General features: G+C 37.9%; 2 protein-coding genes across 2 annotated transcripts in view; one reads left to right on the top strand and one right to left on the bottom strand.

Annotated features, from left to right (window-relative positions):
* Window positions 1-6,540, bottom strand: part of GEN1 (GEN1 Holliday junction 5' flap endonuclease) — a 29,504-nt gene extending 22,964 nt beyond the window's left edge. The window contains exon 1 of the mRNA XM_008700405.2: window positions 6,401-6,540. The gene's annotated coding sequence lies outside the window, so the exon portion shown is untranslated. The remainder of the gene's footprint in view (window positions 1-6,400) is intronic.
* A 390-nt stretch (window positions 6,541-6,930) lies between these two features.
* The window catches only part of SMC6 (structural maintenance of chromosomes 6), a 68,515-nt gene continuing 56,113 nt past the window's right edge, over window positions 6,931-19,332 (top strand). Inside the window, exons 1-4 of the mRNA XM_040622903.1 lie at window positions 6,931-7,143; window positions 14,758-14,900; window positions 16,786-16,903; window positions 18,532-18,637. Coding sequence (XP_040478837.1) covers window positions 14,763-14,900; window positions 16,786-16,903; window positions 18,532-18,637 — 362 coding nt within the window. The 5' untranslated portion in view covers window positions 6,931-7,143; window positions 14,758-14,762. The remainder of the gene's footprint in view (window positions 7,144-14,757; window positions 14,901-16,785; window positions 16,904-18,531; window positions 18,638-19,332) is intronic.

Raw genomic sequence — 19,332 nt, 5'->3', positions numbered from 1 at the left:
GTTCCAGCTGTTAACAAGAGATAACAAATGCAGAGATGGGTACCAGGAATGTTGCAAATCATATTTGTCTTCTTGAGAACTCACTCCTTGATTTACATACCTAAAGCAAGACTAGGACGAGTTTTCTATCATAATCAGGAAACACAAGAAAACAAAAGCAAAGAAGCATGCAAACAAGAAAACTAGGCAAAAACACTAAGAGGTCAATGGAAAATTGGGGGGGGGCATAAAATGGAGTTGGAGACAGTGGAATTATCTTTTTTTTAAAAAAAGCACTGGCTTTTCAAATTGCAAGGTCGCACATGTTTACTGTGGAAAAATAAAATAAAAAACCTTTTGAAAGAACAAAAAATTTCAAATCACCTATAGTGCCACTATTCAAAGAAAACTAATATTAAACTCTTCGGTGTACAGCCATTTTAAAAACAAAATTGACTTCAACTCTCCTATTCTAACTGGCTTTGGTATCTTCTATAGTCTAGTTTTTCCTTATTAAATACCTGTATCTGTTTTTCTCTTATTTTGTTATTATTTGATGAGAGTATTATGTAATATTTGCAATGAAGTTTCAGTCTCACTCTACAAAAATAATCCAGATTATCATCCTCTGAATACTGACCTTAATTCATTCCAGGAACACAGGTAGGATACAAAAAATACTACAAAAGGCTATCACCATGCAAAATGCAAAACCAATGCAAATCCATTCTAAACAAAAAGTACTGTGTTGTCTGTTCCTTTAACAGATTCCACAGCAGAAGCATATTATCTCAAATTGTACATGGCTGCAAAGAAAACAAATGCTGGACTGTTGTCATTTTCTCTGCACTTTTCTGAATCTTAATTTTAAATGTGGCCAGAGCCGCTGTATAATTTTGTGCATTCATTTTTTTATGAAGAACTGCACCAGTATTTGTTGATATATCATTTTACAAAGAAAAGCACACAGATTTAAATGCAAAGTATAAAGCATTAGGTAGTCTATTCCACATAAGAAGCCCTACTGGTTAAATGGTGGATTGTGGCATTGATTCAAGGATAAGGTTTTATCTCTGTTAATGTGCAAAGTTGTAGTTAATTCTAGACAAAAGTTGTAGTTAATTCTGGACAAACAGTGGGACACATGCATTTTCTAAGTCATTATTACGAAAGGAAATAAGACTTCTACAGTCTCAAATATCAGAATGCATAAAATTCAGAAGTAGAAAGTTTGAGAGGGACATTCTTGTTGACAGTTTTGCTTTCCTTTTATGTGTGATTCAAGTTGTATACCGGAATGGATTGCTGTTGAAGGACATGATGCAGTTTCTCTCTCTGGAGGGACATTATAACTGATCATATTTCATTTAAATGTGACTCTGACTCTACCTGTCAAAATTGTAAATGCAGGTTACTTCTGATTAGAAAAAACTCTCCCAGGAATTTAAGATATGCTCTTAGCTATGAGCAGATTTATATAAAAACTGTAGCACTGTTTATAATAGTAAAGCAAGAAGAAGAACCAAATGTCCATCAAGGAATACCTTTAATAAATTATGGTATGTTCAAAGAGAACAGATGATGCAGCAAAAAAATGGGATAGATCGACATGTACAATCTCCAAGTTTTAAAATGAAAACAGGTACAAAACAGGTTATATAGCAGGGATAACTGTAGTTTAAGTAGGGGAAGAAGAATTACTCTTCAAAGTATACTTTGTTTTTTAATAATCATATGCATATATTATTTTTCAAATTAAAAAAAGTTAAAAAAACGTAGTCCTATCTGTAAAAGGCTGACGAAATAAAACTAGAAATCTTCAGGTGGTTTACTTCTTGCTTAAATATTAAGAGACCAAATATGAATATAGTTCATGGGTCAACTTAAGAAGCAAGGTTCTGCAAATTTACGAGTACCTCATATCAAATCTGACTTGAGTATGGCATTTTTAGGGATGAGAGATTCGCATTTTCTTGTTTCCTTCAGATCATCTGGGAGCTAGTCATGTGGACTTAGGCAAGGCACATTCTTTCCTCTGGCCTTTCCTGCTCATAGGTTCCTTCCTTCCGGTTTTATCTCTAATGCTTCATTACTTGAGTTGACTACACATATGTAAATAAATAATAATAAATGAAGATTGTCATCTAGTGCAGTATTGTTTATGATGGCACAGATGAACACATATGTATGTAAAGGACTGTAAGGCATATTATATTCCTTCTGAAGGCTGTAGAAAAAAAAATTAGAGATGTTGATGAGGTAGACTCTTGATTTTAAAAACTGTAGTCCTCTAAATATTTCAAGCACATTAGGAACATTTTGTAAAGACTTTAATGGAATATTATTCACCAGGGCAGCCAAGCCTGGGAAAAAATAAGCCTGGAACTGATTCTTTTAAAATTAAAATTCCACAGATTGGATCCCTTAAGCAAGATCAAGAGGGCTTTTAACTAAGTCCATAAATAATACTTTTTTTAAAGATTTCATTTATTTATTTGGGGGGGGAGGGAACAGGAACAAGGGGAGGCAGAAGCAGAGGGAGAAGCAGACTCCCCGCTGAGTGGGGAGCCAGATGGGAGGTTCCATCCCAAGCCCCTGGGATCATGACCTGAACTGACGGCAGATGCTTAATCGACTGAGCCACCTAGGCGCCCCAATAATATTTTTACTATAACATGATTATTATACTTAAAACTTAATTCTTCATGCTATTTTATTTTCTTTTGTCAGAATAAACCTGGTTTAAAGAACGAGCATCCACAGTTATGTTATAGAACCACCAGCACTAGGAGTTGAATAGTTATCAGTAACGGCTACCTAGGACACTGATTTTGGCCATTCCTTTATTAAAATGTGAGAGAAGACTAAAAAGTTATAACCACAGCTACTTAAAGAAAACTGTTATGAAGGATGTAGGCAAAAAGAAAAAAAGTAACAGAATCATCTCTTGGCTCCCAGAAAGCAAAGTTTGAGTTACTATCTCTGAGCTAAAGTTTTCTTCTCCACTTTTCCTGTTATGTGGGATTTTCTAGAAAACTGTCTCTTTCGTTGCCAATCATTTTGGTCACCGTATTTTAAAATCTATCTCAAAGCTTTTAAAAAACTTTGATACCTTACCCTACAGTCCCCATGTAGCTACTGAAATGGATTTCAAAAAGAGGAGAGTCTCTTTGTGCTCCCCAAGCACACACCTATAAAATAGTAATGCTTGACTCAGTTTTTTTCATTATCATGATAGAATTGCTGCTACTGTGAAATATACTTTTTCCCCCCTCACTTTTTTCTCTGACTAATAGGAATCAAGGGGACATTTTAATAGGAGCTAGCCTCTATGACATGCACCAATGAATCTTTTTTCTCTAACTTTACACGTTAATGAACTTCTATTAGATCTTCTTGAATTACAAGGCTTTATAAAGACTTCACTTCTTTTAACTCAAAAATAACAAATTAGAACTATGCCAAGCAACATATTAAAAGGATTGGGAGTGGGCATGAGAATTAGAAAGTGAGCAGAAAAAATTATAGGAAGAATATTTTTAGAGGCAGAGGCAGACAACACTGGAAAGGACATTATTGCTGAGTCTCCTTTGAAGACTCTATTTGAAGACAGTCTCCCAACTAGCCTCCCTGCTTCTACTTTTTACTACCCACCTCTCTTGCACAATCATTCTCCTCGTAGAAGCCAGAGTGATCCTGTTTAAAAACCTAAAACATATTAAAATCATCATCTTCCTGTTTGTCACAGGTTAATTTACTTCTTCTTTTACGGTGCTATCTTATTGCCATTTATAAAACGCAAAAAAAATTATGTAAAATTAACGTGAGTGTTCTACATGTAATACATTACTTTAAAATACTCTTTTAGGATTATCTTCATTAGATCTATGATCTTAATGGGTTAAGTTTCAAATGCATGTTCCTTTTGAAAGTCACTCCTAAAAGCAGAATATATAAAGAATACCCCAATAGTCCAGAAAGGGCAAAATTATGTGAAAGGTATATTTTATTAAAAATAACACCATAACATGGTTTAAGAACGCAGTTAATCCTAAATGTCTATTCCCACGATCTATTGTTTTCCATTCCTTGCCACTTTCTTTGCCCCTGCGCTTCCTCTGAACATGAAGTTGCAACAGTAAGATTGTAAAAGCATATAAAGTTCCAAAAAGGGATAGAACGCAACAGCTTTTAAGATATTCAAGTACAACTACACTCAAAGATAGAACAGATGGTTTTTGAATGAGGTCATGATCAACCTGATGAGGTTACTTGAAAATAGCTCAGCATTAAGTAAAATTTAAATACAGCATATATCAAACTCACAACTATCTATAATTTTTTTCTTGCTTTTTTTTTTTAATAAGGTACAATTTGAAAAATTTGTGGTGTGGGATTTAGTGAGTCTCTACTCCTATCTTTTATAACGTAGTAATTTTACTGATATCTGATCATGCACCAAAGTGTATCACATATAAGAAGTCTCCTTAACATATTAACAATTCTTAAGAATTAATGTGTCACAAGAATACTTATATGAATCAACAAAGTCAGAACTCACAGTAAACTTTATAACCTATTAGTGTCTTCAGTTTATTTAGTTTACTGAAAAAGCACTAGACTTGGGATTGGAAATCTAGGATTTTGGTCTTGGATATAATACTGAAGCCATATGACCTTGGGAAGACATTTAACCCATCTACAAAATAAGAGGTACTAAACCAGATTGAACTATAAGATTCTGATATCCTTTGAATCTCATGACCAATTTTGGTAGCTTGTACTAAAATAAAGACAATCACTCTATTCTAGATACTATTGCTTGACAGAGAAAACATGAATTTCTGGTTTAAAGAAAGGGCTCAAGAATCCACTTCAGGTTAAAACAAAACAAATGCTTTGATGTAACCATATGGTGCCCATAAATCAATTTATGCTCCTAAAACTTCCTTAAAAGCTAATAAGCTTTTATTGGTTAATTATAAAACTGAATGAGGTGAGAAAAGCACAGAACCTTGCTAATTCCACTAATGAATCAAATTTTAAAGAACATAAGAAGAGGTCAATGGTTTGATTTATGCAAAAATACACATTTTATTAAACCAAGTTTTCCAATTTTATTTCAGTTTTAAGCAAAAACATTAGAAAAAAACTAACAATAAAGCAAGAAATATTTTAAATTTCCGAATTCCCATTTACAAGACTATGTTTTCATATAAAGATAGGTAAATGGTATACTTCGGTACAAGATTGGATTGTGTGGGATTTCCACATAATTTTACTAATTAATGCTGGTTTTTATTATTTCTTCAGTTTTATTTTCATATGAATTTAGCATAAACTCTGAAGCATAACATACGCCAGACTTAACTTATAGTTAAGTATTTATTAAATGCCTACTATGTACCAGGAACTCTAGATGCTAGATACAATAATGAGAGATAAAGCCCTGCATTTAAGGACTTTGGTAGGGCAAGTGAGACTAGAGATGAAAAGAGAATTACAATATGACAAGGACAGGCAGAGGTAACGTGAGCTATGGGAGTACACAGAGTAAGTACCTTACCTAATATTGGTCATCAAGGAAGGCTTCCTAAAGGACGGGACAACTGAGCAGAAACCACCCAACTGTTCTCCATTGTTTACCAACAAGGACCACTTAAGACTAGATGTTGTAGTGTTTTAGTCTACTTTGACCAGGACCTGCTTTTCATTGTGCCATGCCAAGGGCCATATATTTGATTATCTTTAGAAGCAAAAGGTGACTTTGATGGAAGGAATTCCATTACGGGAGCCCAGAAATTTGTCATCTATTTGGGGGTGAAGTGGGGTAGCGGTACGTGCCACTTTCCCCCCATCTACAAGGGAAGACTGCGGGAATACAAGAAGTAGAATATTTGACTAGATCAACATAATCACTTGAAAGCTGTGTAAAGGCGCAAGAGGTGGGTTAATGTCTGGGTGAGAACAGCACTGAAAGCTACGCCAAGAAACTTAAAACTTTGTTAGTTCCCATATTTATTCAGGGGGGGTTACAGTATAGGCCAGCGCGGGGGAAAGACTGTAAATAACCACAATGCCTTAAGGGAACTGCTATCATGGAAGTATTTTCAGCACAACACTGAACAAGGAACACCCCAGTGTGACTACGCCCGCTTGGGCCTGGAATGGGGCGTGGGCGTTCGCCCTACAGTGTGCCCGGGAGGAGGACATCCAGGGACCATTGGCCTTGGCCGAGGAGGGCGAGCGCGGGGCGGCTGGGGGCCAAGCAAGCACGGCCGGATCGCGGCCAGAAGGCTCTCCCACCGTACTCCCAGCCGAGCCGCTGACCGGGGTTCGGAGGAGCGTCCCAACCCAGCCTTTCAAAGGAGCCAGAGGAAGGACGGGGCGGGGCCGCCTCTCCACGGTCCGCGGGACTTACCCGAACAACCCTTTCTCCTCGGGTTTGGAAGACGCCCCTCCGTCATTTATCAGTTTGGCCTGAATCCTAACTATTGCTGCCTCCAAGTTTACAAATTTTCTCTTCTAAAAAAACAATTTAATGGAAAGAAAAGATAAAGTCCTTTTTCCTTTTTCCCTAAGCAAAGACTAACTTTTGGGTTGCAGCACCCCGACCCGGAAAGTTGCGGGACGAACTTCTAATTCGGCGCCCACTCCCACGTGGCCCCGCCTCTTCCGGGAAGTAACCGTCCCCTGGCCGAGACCGCAGTCTCTCGCTGGGCTTTGCCGGCTCCCAGACGGTCGGCTGTACGCATGCTTGGAACTGTTGCCGGGGTAGTCCGAGTTCTCTCCCCTTTCACTTAGGCAAATCACCCGGTCCCGCACATTCCGCCGACGCCTAGCCCTGCGTGCCTACCAGCTTCCCCGTCGGCTGAGGGGCACTTCCGGCCCCTCCTCTTAGACTCTAGAGGCGCGAAAACTCCGAACCGCGCACGCGCCGGCTGAGCCCTGGCGGGAGGGGGGGCGGGGCGCAGGCGCGGAGTGTCCGGCGGTTGGCGCCGGGGCAGCCAGCCTCTTCTTGCCTTCTCCCACCCGGGCGCGCGATTCCCCGCGGGCCAACGGCGGCCAGCCGAGGCCGAGACGCCCCAGGGTGTCCTTAGCGCCCCGCTGCACCGCGACAGCCGCGCCGATCGGGTTTCTTGGGGAGACTTGGACTTGTTCGAGGTAAGGTGAGGGCGCGCGCTGTCGCTCTCCCTTGCTCCGGATCCATCCCCGGTTGCTGCCCCTTTAGCCGGCGCCCTCCAGCCCATCTGGTGGCGGCTCGGTCACCGGAGCTGCGGCGGAGTTCGAGCGTATCCCCGCGGGCCCGACCTGGCCGGCCGGCCGGCGGGGATCTTCGGGCTGTCTGCGGGCGACACGGGTCTCCTGAACCGCGGGAAACTTGCCTGTCGCCGCTGGGCCCCTCCTCCGGCTTCGCCGGCGGGGCTGGCAAATCCGGCTCGGGCTGTGGGACCCGGCGCCCGGCCCGAAGCGGCCCTCGGCTTAGAGGAATAGCTTGAGGGGATGGGGTCTAGGGGGGAGGGTGGGCTCGGACATCAGGCTCTTACCAGCGAATCTGATACCTCACCAGCAGCAACTTAGTCTGTTTACAAGATGTATGCAAATAGCACTTAAACTAGATTTGTTGTTAAACCCCAGCGTCATGACAACGCAGATTGTATTATCTAAAAAAATTAAATTGTACTGTTTGGAGGTTTTATGATGGTATTTCTGTGCCCTCTTTTCTTGTGGAAATGAACTGGAGAGGAATCCCGTTTGGGAATTGCGGAACACAAGACTAGGATAGAGAAACGGCTGTGGGACCAATTAAGACTTGAGATAATACTGTGATAATTCCTGGAAAGAGCAACTATTTTGTGTGTAAACCCTGAAGGCAGAACTTTATGCGAGCGCTTATTACTCTGTGTATATTTCATGAGTAGGAGATTAAAAGGGCGTGTTTTAAGACAAACAATTCCGGAATGTATATTCAAAGGGGAAAAAAGGTCCAAACCCCCCAACTTTTAGATGACTGCTGTATAGTCTTTTAAAAATATTTAGTAGCAAAGAAAAAAAAAATTCAGTAGCATATGCATTGGCCTGCAGGCATTAGGTAGTAGTTCCATGGGTGTGTGGGTGGAAGGGAACATATTAGAACTTCTACTTAGGTTTACTTTATCTCATTCTAGTACTGTGTGAAATACACAGAGTGATAATTTTATGTTGAAATGTGTACTCAAAATTTCTTTTTCTGAGTGGGTATGAGTACAGAAAATTTGGAGATCACTAGAATATTGCTTATAAAACATGTTTTTTTTGTAAGAGAACGAGTGTTGTGTGACCCAGAGCTTTTTGGTATCACCTTTTTAAGTTTTAGTTCTTATTCTGTAACTAGGGAAAAATAGCTGTAGTACCTAATCACAGGATTCTTAAATATGTGTGTGTGTGGTGGGAGGAGGATATTTATAGCCCTATCTCTTATCTGTAATAAATATAAAGCATTTAGTATTGAGCTTAGCAACAAAGTAAGTACAAATGATATATTAAAGTCGTTAAAGTGAGAATCGGGTTTTATTCCCCAAAGGTTATTTTACTGAGTGTCTAGATGTAGAATTTTATATAAACCTGCTTAAATCTTGATTTAACCATTTTTAGAACTAAGTTAGAAAAATTAATCAAAGCCGTACTTGACTTACTTTCAGGAATCAGTAAACAAGAAACTCAAAATTTTACCATAATAGTATGCATTATATTTAAGGCATAATTATATGTCGCAGTTCTATGTACACACACACTAGTAAGTCCAGGTGACTGAGGGTCAAGTATAGTCACTTCTATTAATGTTAGCGTTTTGATTCACTAGTTAATGAGATCCGTCTTTTCTCACTTAACCTACTTTCCCTGGTGACCGAATTCAAAATAATTTCTGTAGCTTTCTTAGCACCACTCCCAAACCCACCCATACTGCAGAGTATATTTTACTGCCTATTGACCTCTCCTTCTCAATATCCTAGGAACACTTCAAACTCGGTGTCTCTAAACAAAATACATGTATTAGTTACCCCTTTTCTTTCCAAACATGCACTGTCTGCTTATTATGGCATTTAGCATTGTGCGAAGATTGTTTCTAAAAATGAAACACAAAATAAAATATTTTAAAGCCCGAAGTCTTAATTGGCTCAAATAGTAACATTAGAAAGACACATCACAATACAATCCTTTCTGTAGTTTTATACATAAACAAAAGATAGATAAGAAGACGAATAAATTAATAGCCAATTTCACTGCCTATAAACAAACTCAGTTGTTCATGCCTGGAGGAACCTGGGCATTGAATAGGTTTGACTTTGGGTTTTGACAAACCTGGGTTTAGATATGAGCTCTGCTAAGTTATAGCTGCACAAGCCTGGGCCAAATGTCTTCTTGAGTCTCAGTATCCCCTTTTGTAAAATAAGAACAGTACTTATAAAGATGTTGAGGATTAAAGGAGATAAAGTGTTTATCTCAAAAGCTAAGCATGTAGTAAGTAGATATTTAACAAATGTTAATTCTACTCCCCCATTTCATCCATACTTTTAAATCTCTTAGTTTCTTCTGTTCCTTTCATCCCTGATATTGCCACTGCTACCATTCAGCACCCCCTCACCCTTAGTGGCTGGTCTCTTTTACCCCTATTCATACTCTCTGTTTTATCTGTCCTCCAGGTTGAGGCCACAGGGATGTTATTAAAACACAAATCTGAGTGTTCAAATTTTATTATCTGAAATGTGGTGTTTAGTGCTTCTCAGTTTTGCTGATCTAGAATTGATAGATGGACTTATGAATTTTTCACTTTACTATTTATATTATTTATTATTATGCATCTTATGATTTTATGATATGTCCCAAGCAGTGTGCTTAATTAGTTCACTACATTAAAAATGAGATTGTTTAATGCAGAATTGAGTATGTCAGTGGTGGTGGGAGGGGCAAAATTGGAGGTGAGGTAAACAGTCCACAGCAGACTCAGATGTAGCAGCAATTTGCCTTTATTTTTTACCTTATTTTGTATTGATAATTTCAGTTCTGTTACATCTGTTCTCCCTGTTCTTAGTTCCTACTTGGATATTAATGGGAAGTATGAATTATTAGATGGCTCACAATAAAATTTAAAATTTAGGAATTTATAATCCTCTTGAAGTGTATTTGATCTATCAAATTTCCTATTCATTTACTTGCTGTAATGAGCTCTTGGTTATTGATTTTCCTTCTTGAACTTATTTTTTATCGATAGTTGCATATATGTTACTATTCTGCTGTGATTTGTTTCCTGTGAGGGAGAGATGTATTCCTTAATTTTGACTTTTTTATTGTAAATAAACAAATGAGCTTTATGGATGTATTGAAAATCCCAGAGGAGATTTTTTTTCCCTTTTGTATTTCAGAATATTAGAAGTATTTTTCTTTGCATCTATTTATGTCTCTTTAGCCTTTTGGAAACAATTTTACTGTTTTAACTTGTATCTAACTCTCAGGACATTCATATGTGTCTTTAAAAATCCATTGTCATTAAATTACAGAGTGATTCCTATTTTAAAAGCTAGGATCCTTCAGTGTCTGTCAGATGCATGTTACCGTGGCAACCTAATAGCAAACTGCAAATCCTAGGCCAAGCACAGCAAATAAAAAACATCGTCGTCATGTAGCACACCATCTTCTGTGTAGTACAGAATCTCACGTTCATTGTAAAAAGCTTAACCACATTTATCTACATGCACCTCCCTTCCCCAGTTTTACTTGAAAAACTGCCATTTTTTCATGGTAAAATACTAAAATCAGTCAGCTGATATCTGAGTGCTTGCTAACTGCAAGATCATTATTGGGCATTAATGAAAACAGTATCTAAAAAGGCATTTAGCGTGGGGAAAACCAAATGGTAATGTGTCCTCTTTGCTTTCCTACACTAAATAAATTACTGCTCAGTAATTGAGAAGGAAATCGAGAATGGGTGGGAGAGAAGAAGGTATTTTGCGGCAAATAAGAGCATGGTGGTATATATGAAACTAATATACATTGACTCTTGTTAAATGGTTTGAGAAATAGGTTGGGTTTTCAAGTTTTGACTTGTTTAAGAGATTCAAAATTAACATTCAATTATTTGTTAAAAAAAGATGTTGAATATTATGTAATTGTGATCGCAATGCTAATATTGTCTCAGGCGTTTGTTTGGAGTAAATGTCTTTCAGATTTGATTTAATAAATACCTTTTAGATGGTATTTGTTTTATCATGATTAGGTTCTTCATAGCCTTCAGGATAGGATAAAGTCCAAGTTTTTAAATGTTGTTTACAACAGTTCTTAAACTTTAATGCACTTACGAATCTCCTGAGATCATGTTAAAAATGAAGATTCTGATTCATTTGGTTTAGGAAGGGGCCTGAGATTCTGGATATCTAATACGTTCCCAGGAGGTACAGATGCTTCTTGCTGGTCCTTGAACCATACTTTGAATATCAAGTCTATAAATCATTCCATGGTTGGCTTCTCTGCTGCTCTAACTTAATTGCTTGCTAGCTATGCCTTATAAGTTATGGCACTGTGTCATAGACTTGCTTATAGTATCCCCTGTATTAAGCAGTTTGCAGTGTGTGGTCCAGGGATCTGTGAGACTCTCAAAGGGTCTACAAAGTCAAAACAGTTTTCATGGTAACAGTCAGATGTTACTTTCCTTTTTCACTATCATTCACTTATGAGCAAATGGGCTTTTCCAGAGGTTATGAGATGTGATGACATCATTGCTCTGAGGACTGATAGAATGTATGCATGTGTGTTCTTTGTTTTAAAAGTTTCTTGGTTTTATTTATTTATTCATTTTCTAAAAAGATTTATTTATTTATTTATTTGACACAGAGAGAGAGGCAGCGAGAGAGGGAACACAAGGAGAAGGAGTGGTAGAAGGAGAAGCAGGGAGCGGGATAAGGGGCTGGGATCATGACCTGAGCTGAAGGCAAACGCTTAATGACTGAGCCACCCAGGCACCCCATAAAAATTTCTTGGTTTTAATTTACAGTATGGTAGATATTGATAGGTATAAACACAAAGCTCTTTGAAGTCCTGAGTACTTTTTAAGAGATCAGCCACAACATTTGAGAATTGCTGCCCTATGCTATTAGGCTGTAGACACAAAGACTCAGGTCTAGAACTTTACCAGAGCTCTTTCCTTAGCCGCAGTGACTCCTGGGATCAGTGGGAATTTTGGCGTTTGACGTGGTTTCCATGTACTGTTGCAGGGTGCTCTCTTTACCTCTCTGGGCAGCGGTAAAAGGTCTCATGTGACACTGTCCAACGGGAAATGGGAGTCAGTAGCACCCTATCACTGCCTGATCAGGGTAGACATCTAGGCTTCCTAGGTCGGCCCCACTGACACCATTATTATGGCTCCCTATTTGGCCTACATAGCCTTCTCTGACACTAGCCAGTTGGGATGTGGAGATGCCTCCTTATGGCCTTATAAGGTGGAAGTCCAGGCTACCCACTTGACCTTTGCTAGGTATGTGTTGTTGGGGGAGTAGAAGGAGCATCACAGGTTTTTTTTGTGATATTTGGCTGGGGTAGAGCACAATTACTGTCCAGAAGTTTTCTGTCTGGTTAAGATGCCCTTTTTCTGGCCTTTGACTAGAGAGAGCAAGCTTTCATTAGGTCTTTCCCCCCCTGCACCTGTTGGTGTTTCCCCAGTTGCTGTCTTCAAGTCTGGGGTATTTGAGGCAAAACAGAAACTCAGGAAACTCATCATGATGTCATGCCTTGTGTTCTAAGGTCCCTGGCCAATCTACCTCCTTCTCATTCAGAGTTGTCTTATGTTTGTTATATAGTTTTCCCTAGCGGGAGGAATAGAGAAAAGTGTATCTATTCCATTTTCCTGGCCGTGGAAGCCTTTGATTGCTCTTTTTAACTTGCGCTTTGAGAGAAAGAATAAAAGATTGAACTCTAGACCTACTGCATATCCCTTATATTTGGTTGTATAAAACATATGAATAAACACTGAAATATTCCCATTAAAGAAAACCTAGATTTGAAAAAGTAAAGATCTAATTTTTGGAGAAAATATTTCAGAGTTTAATTAAGTAGAATTTGCATGAAGGAGTCATGACTATAGATGAGGATTTTATAAAACATAAGGTAATCTTGTGTAGTAAATGTAAGGCTTTACATTATCAATGTTTTGCAAAATAAAATTACAGAAAAATTGATTCAGGAGGATATAGTGAACCTGTAAAAACTGGTATACTAGAAAGAAATTTAAATGATTTCATAAAGTTAACTTTCAAGCAGTCTCCACTTTCTAATAGCTTTAATCCTGCTTCTTTCTCACTTTGAAAAAAACATGTAACGTCTCATGTGGTAGAAGTAATTTCAGAGCATTGAAAGGATGGGAAAACCACTCAATTCATTTAATGAGGCATGCATTGTCAAAATCACCAAGCTTGTCAAAAATAGTTCCCCAAAATATGCACAGATATTTCTGCAAGATTGGTTATGTCAATATAAGTTTGGAAAGCAGTGGATTAAAAAATTAAACACTGTGTACGGATGTCTCTTCCTCTCGCACCCTCCTTTTCTTGCTCACGTTCCTTCTCTAGAGGCCCCATTTGGGTTCCTGCACATCTCTTGGAACACCACTCCACTAGTCTCCCACCCTTCTGACACACATACACTAAGACTGGCTTTGTTGCCCTGTGTGCATATCATCACATAGGGCTGTCAAGGGCTGTCATATCTAGTGAGGACTAACTGGAGTCCATCAGTCCAAAATCAAGAGATAGAAAACCTCAGTTACTCTCTTGCTGCCCAGGTACCTGGTGCAGACCTAGTTGCTATGGTATAGTACTTGAAGGACTTAAATGGGTCAAGACTAGAACTATTCTTCTTGTTCTTTCCTTGTACCTTAGACATTTTTGATTACCTGTATTGTGCATTTTTCTCTCCATATACTCAGCAAATAGTTATTAGGGACGTATCATTTTAAGTCTTAAATGTATTTTATGGAGAAAAATGAAAGCAACAAATAGTAGTCAGTAATATTTAATTTTAATCACAGAGTGTCAGCTTTAACTTGAGGTGCAGTTTTCATATGTTCAGAAAATCTTGTGCAATTTTAAATACATTAGTTTTCTGGGCATAAATTTCATAGTACATTGGTAAAAAAAATAGATAGCATGGACTATTTATTTAGGGAATAGTTAGGGAAACTAATAGTTTTATCTGAAAAATTGAATGATTGCTCTGGGATAATTTCAGAAGGCATTATGACATCTCTATTAACACATTTAGGAAACTAGAAACCACAGTTTCACAAATAAAATCTTTTTGTGAGTTTAAGAGTCAAAACATTCAGGTAGGCTTATAGCAATAAAATCTTGACCATGAATAACTCTGAAGTAAAATCAGCTGGTGTAGCATATGCACTGATTTAAAAAGACAACAACATACATTTATTACCTTATACTTCTGCAGGTTAGAAGTCTGACATGACCCCCAGGGCTAAAATCAAGGCGGCAGTCAGGCTGTGTTTCTTTCTGGAGACTCGAGGGGAGAATCTGTTTCAAGCCTCTAGTAGCCACTTGTGTTTTTGGCTTCCGACCCCCTCCTCCTGTACAGATGATATTTTTACTTTTTGAAAAGTAAAGTAAAAATGAATGGACATAGTACTTAAAATTTAAGCTTTGTCTCATTTATATTTTGTTAAGTTTAATATATATGGAACAATCATATGGATGCCTATACTTAGTTTATTTCATTGTTACTCTAATATATGTTCAGACCCGATGGCCAAAAGAAAGGAAGACAATTTCTTCTGTCCTGAAAATGCCAAAAGACCAAGACAGGAAGAGTTGGATGACTTTGACAAAGATGGTGGTGAAGATGAATGTACAGCTTCTTTCACTAATGGTACCTCTACTCTGGTAAGTGCAAACTTGGGGGACTGGCATGGTTCTCACGTCTGTTTCATAGGTCATATCCTTGATAATTCAATGTAAGGAGAGGCAGTATGATTTAAAAAAAAAACGAAGGTAAAATAATATGACTACTTTTGATGTTTATGTTAATTATTAGAAACAATTGGTAAAGAAAACAGTAAAAAAAAGAGCTTGTTCTTTGGAATGATCAATACATTTGACAAACCTCTAATAAGGCCGACAAAGGGAAGAAAAGGAAGAAGGCACAAATTACCAATAACAAGAACAAAACTGTAGCATCAACCCTCCAGGCTTCAAAAGGACAATAAGGGCCATGACATGACATGCCTTTCGGTATCATTTGTTATTGCGGAAGTGCAAATTAAGACTGCAATGAGATGTTACTACACACCCATCAGAATGACTGAAATTAAAAACAACAACAGTGACGAGTTCAAATGCTGGCAAGGATGTAGAGAAACTGGATCATTCATAGATTGCTATGGGAATGTAAAATGATACAGTCACTCTGAAAAATAGTTTGGCTGTTCTTTTTTTTTTTTAATTCAACATGCAACAACCTACCATATAACCCAGCATTTGTCCCAGAGAAATGGAGATGTGCCTTCACACAAAAATCTATATATGAATATATATAGCAGCTTTATTTATAATAGCCAAAAACTGAAACGACCCAGATGTCATTCAGTGAGTGAACGGTTCAACACTGTGGTACATTCATACCATGAAATACTACTTAGCAATGAACTCCTGATGTAGGCAACAATAGACATTTCTGTAACATTTGTGAAGTGACAGTGTTCTAGAAATGGAGAACAGATTAGTGGACCAGGGGTTAAGGTGGGGGTAGATTGGGTGGGGTATGCCTTGGCTATAAAAGGGCAACATGAGGGATTCTTGTGGTGATGGAAATGTTCTGTATCTTGACTGGATCAATATCAGTATCCCTTTTGTGATATTGTACTGCAATTTTTAAGATGTACCACGGGCAGAAACCAAGTGAAGAATTCACGGGATCCCTCTATTATTTCTTACAACTCCATCTACAATTAGATCAAAATAAAAATTTATTTTAAAAAGTTTTCAACCATAATTTCCAATATTCTGCTTATACAAGGAGTAAATGTTTCTGCTTTTTAATAAGATAGCACCCAGAAGAAGAAAAACCAGGAGTTTTTAAAGACATTGTTCAAAAAGATTAAAAAATTTTACTGTACCGGTGGTTCTCAACCAAGGGGGGATTTTGCACCCTCCCCCCAGGGGTGGGGAGAATTTAACAATGTCTGCATATATTTTTGGTTGTCACAACTTGGGGTTAGATGTGTGCTACTAGCATCTAGTGGGTAGAAGGTAGGGATGTTGTTAAAATTCTAAAAATGCATCCCTCCAACAAAAAATTGTCTAACTTAGAACATTAGTATTGTCCTATTAAGAAACTATGTGATACAATTATTAGATCCTGGGATGCCTGGGTGGCTCAGTCAGTTAAGCGTCTGCCTTCTGCTTCAGTCATGATCCCAGAGTCCTGGGATCGAGTCCCACATAGGGCTCCTTGCTCATCGGGGAGCCTGCTTCTCCTTCTGTCTGCTGCTCCCCCTGCTTGTGCTCTCTCTCTGACAAATAAATAAATAAAATCTTTTAAAAAAAAAAATTATTGGATCCTTTTAAGAACTTTAGAATGAGTGGTTACTCATAGAAGTTCCCATTTAATTTCATCTTACTCATTGAAGTTAAGGTTATTCACTTACTGTAACTTTTTTCATTAGTAACAGTGCTGAACTTTCTTCAAATGCTTAGATGATTATAATGAGTTTATTAGACAGATTAATTGTTTTCTCTCTCCCTCTCTTTTTTTTGTTGTTGTTAATAGACCGCAGCAGAAGTTGGAATAATTGAGAGTATTCAGCTAAAAAACTTTATGTGTCATTCGATGCTTGGACCCTTTAAATTTGGTTCTAATGTCAACTTTGTTGTTGGCAACAACGGAAGTAAGTGCTTTTGTCCTCCTTCTTACTTGACTTTGAGCAGTACTTTACAGTTAGAATGCATTAACATTTTTAAAATAAGGGACTGTGAATGCTAGATCCATATGTTCCGGATCTAGAGTGTTAGATCCATAACATGTGGTCATATTGGTGAGAATCTCGAATGCCATGATAAAGATTTTGGTGTTTTATTCAAAAGTCAGTGGAGAGCCAATTAAAGTTTATGAGTAAGGGATGACATGGTCAAGATTTGTGAAAAAAACTGGCCACGTTGTAGAGAATGGATTAGAATGGGACAGACACAGGGTTTAGAAAGACGTGTTAGGCAGCTTTGTGATGGATCAGCCGGGCCTGAGCTGTTGACAGCTTGATTGAGCCAGTACATGGAGAGGAGGCTTGTCAGAGTCTACAGCTTGTGGTAGTGCTAGAAAGGACTGTAGGTGAGCGCAGCTCCATGTTCTATTTAGTGTTTAGTCGTTGTTCTTTGTTTCCCCTGCTCTATATTCAGTCAAGAGGAAAATGTTTTCAGAAGGAGAGAATGGACAGAGGGATTGGTGCTACTGGGAGGTCCCATAGGACAAGAAATAAGGAAAGACTGGTGGGTTCTGTAATTAGGTCTTTTCTTTTTTTTTTTTTTTTGCTTTTAATTTTGAAACAGTGATCTTATTAATAAAGCCGAGTGAAGAAGAAATAATGCAAATAATGGAGGCAATGAATTTGGAAATGAAGCAGAGATTTAGAGACTCAAAAGTCATTCCAGGAGCTAAATCAGGTTAACCAGTGGTATATATGGGTTAATTTAAGGTATATCGTGGAAAATGATGGGCTAATAAGAGTTGGTTGAATTGGTTGATTGTGGAGTTCAGAAAATGATTACATATTCTGGGTAATTGTTTAGATTTTGAAATTTCAGCTTGTGATATTTTATATCTGTTAGCATAAAAAGAAGTGTACTTTTCAGAAAGCTAGCAAATGAATAATATTCAAATTAGGAATAATAATTGTCAAAATATTACATAGAAACATTCATCTGTATGACTGATGATTTTTTCATATTTAAGTTCATTCATTCATTTGTTAAATACCAGAGTGCCTGTTATGGGTCGCTATTGGAGATACAGCATTTAATAAAACAAACAACATCCCTGTCCCTATGGAGCTTGCTTGCATTTAAGCGTTGTTAAAAATAGTTTCTGACTTCTCTGAATTTACGAAAAAAGTAAATTATGCCTAAATTAGAATGTAATAAAAATTAGATGAATCAAGTATACATGTGTAATTAGAAAGATAGGCTCGTTTTTAATAGGCTGATGGACCCAAGATTAAACAATTGAGAGTTTTAGGTTGGAAAGATATCAACCATTTTTTTCCATTTCCTTATTAGTGGCAAAAATTTGATTCCTGAAATGTACTAATTTTTTTCTAATAGCAGCAGCTAAATATCTCATGATAGGTACAACTTTTTTTAAGTTCACTGAAAGAAAATGATAATTGAAGTGTAGCACTTCATTTCAGGGTTAGAACTAATTTACATTTTCATTCAGAAATCTTTTTACATCAAATGGTAGGAGTCAGCCTTTTCCTTTCTCTCTCTTTAATGGATGTGATTTCTTCAACACCTGTCTCTTTAGGTGGGAAGAGCGCCGTACTCACAGCTCTCATCGTTGGCCTTGGAGGAAAAGCTGTTGCTACTAATAGAGGCTCTTCTTTAAAAGGTTTTGTGAAAGATGGACAGAAGTAAGTGTTTGCTTTCTACATGTATTTTTCAATTCTTTAGTAAGAAGCAGCTGCTATAGATTCCCAGTTCATATAAACATAATAGGAAATGAATTGGCTTCCCAGAACTAGATAGAACAGAACAGTCCTCTTTTTCCATTCCTTTCTCTTACTCCCTGTTGCCAGCATGGCCCACTGTTGCCTGTTACTCTCTCCAGACAGAAAGCTTGTGTAAAGTATTACCATGTGCCTGCCCACTTACACTCTTATTTCTGTTACCTTTTTGGAGGAAAGAACTAGCAGTGATAAATCTATGTATTTCTGCTTAAGGGAATATTTATAAACAATGGACTTTCCTGGCTCTTGACCCAAACTTCACGAAGTCCATGTTGGTATGATACAGGCGAAAGCAGAGTCAGTGACCAGCCAAGCGTTCCTGTACAAAATTTCTGCCTCCAGTCCCTAAGAATTCCAAAAAAGTATTCTGCTTTCTGTCTTTGATTTTGTCCTTTACTCAGGTGGTTTGCCAGTAAGTTTGATTTGAGGACCACAGCCACACATCTATTTGTGGTCCATCTTTACCCTTGTATCCCCCGTGCCCAGGACCTCTGGAACTTTGATAATTAACAGTGATCTTTTTCCGTATAATAGACTTTCCTTCTGCTCAGTGTCATATCCATTTCACTTCTTCAATTTTGTTACTAAAAAACAGAATG

This window comes from Ursus maritimus, unplaced genomic scaffold (assembly GCF_017311325.1).
Source record: "Ursus maritimus isolate PB19 unplaced genomic scaffold, ASM1731132v1 scaffold_6, whole genome shotgun sequence".
Taxonomy (NCBI): Eukaryota; Metazoa; Chordata; class Mammalia; order Carnivora; family Ursidae; genus Ursus; species Ursus maritimus.
This window is presented reverse-complemented; position numbering and strand designations above follow the sequence as displayed.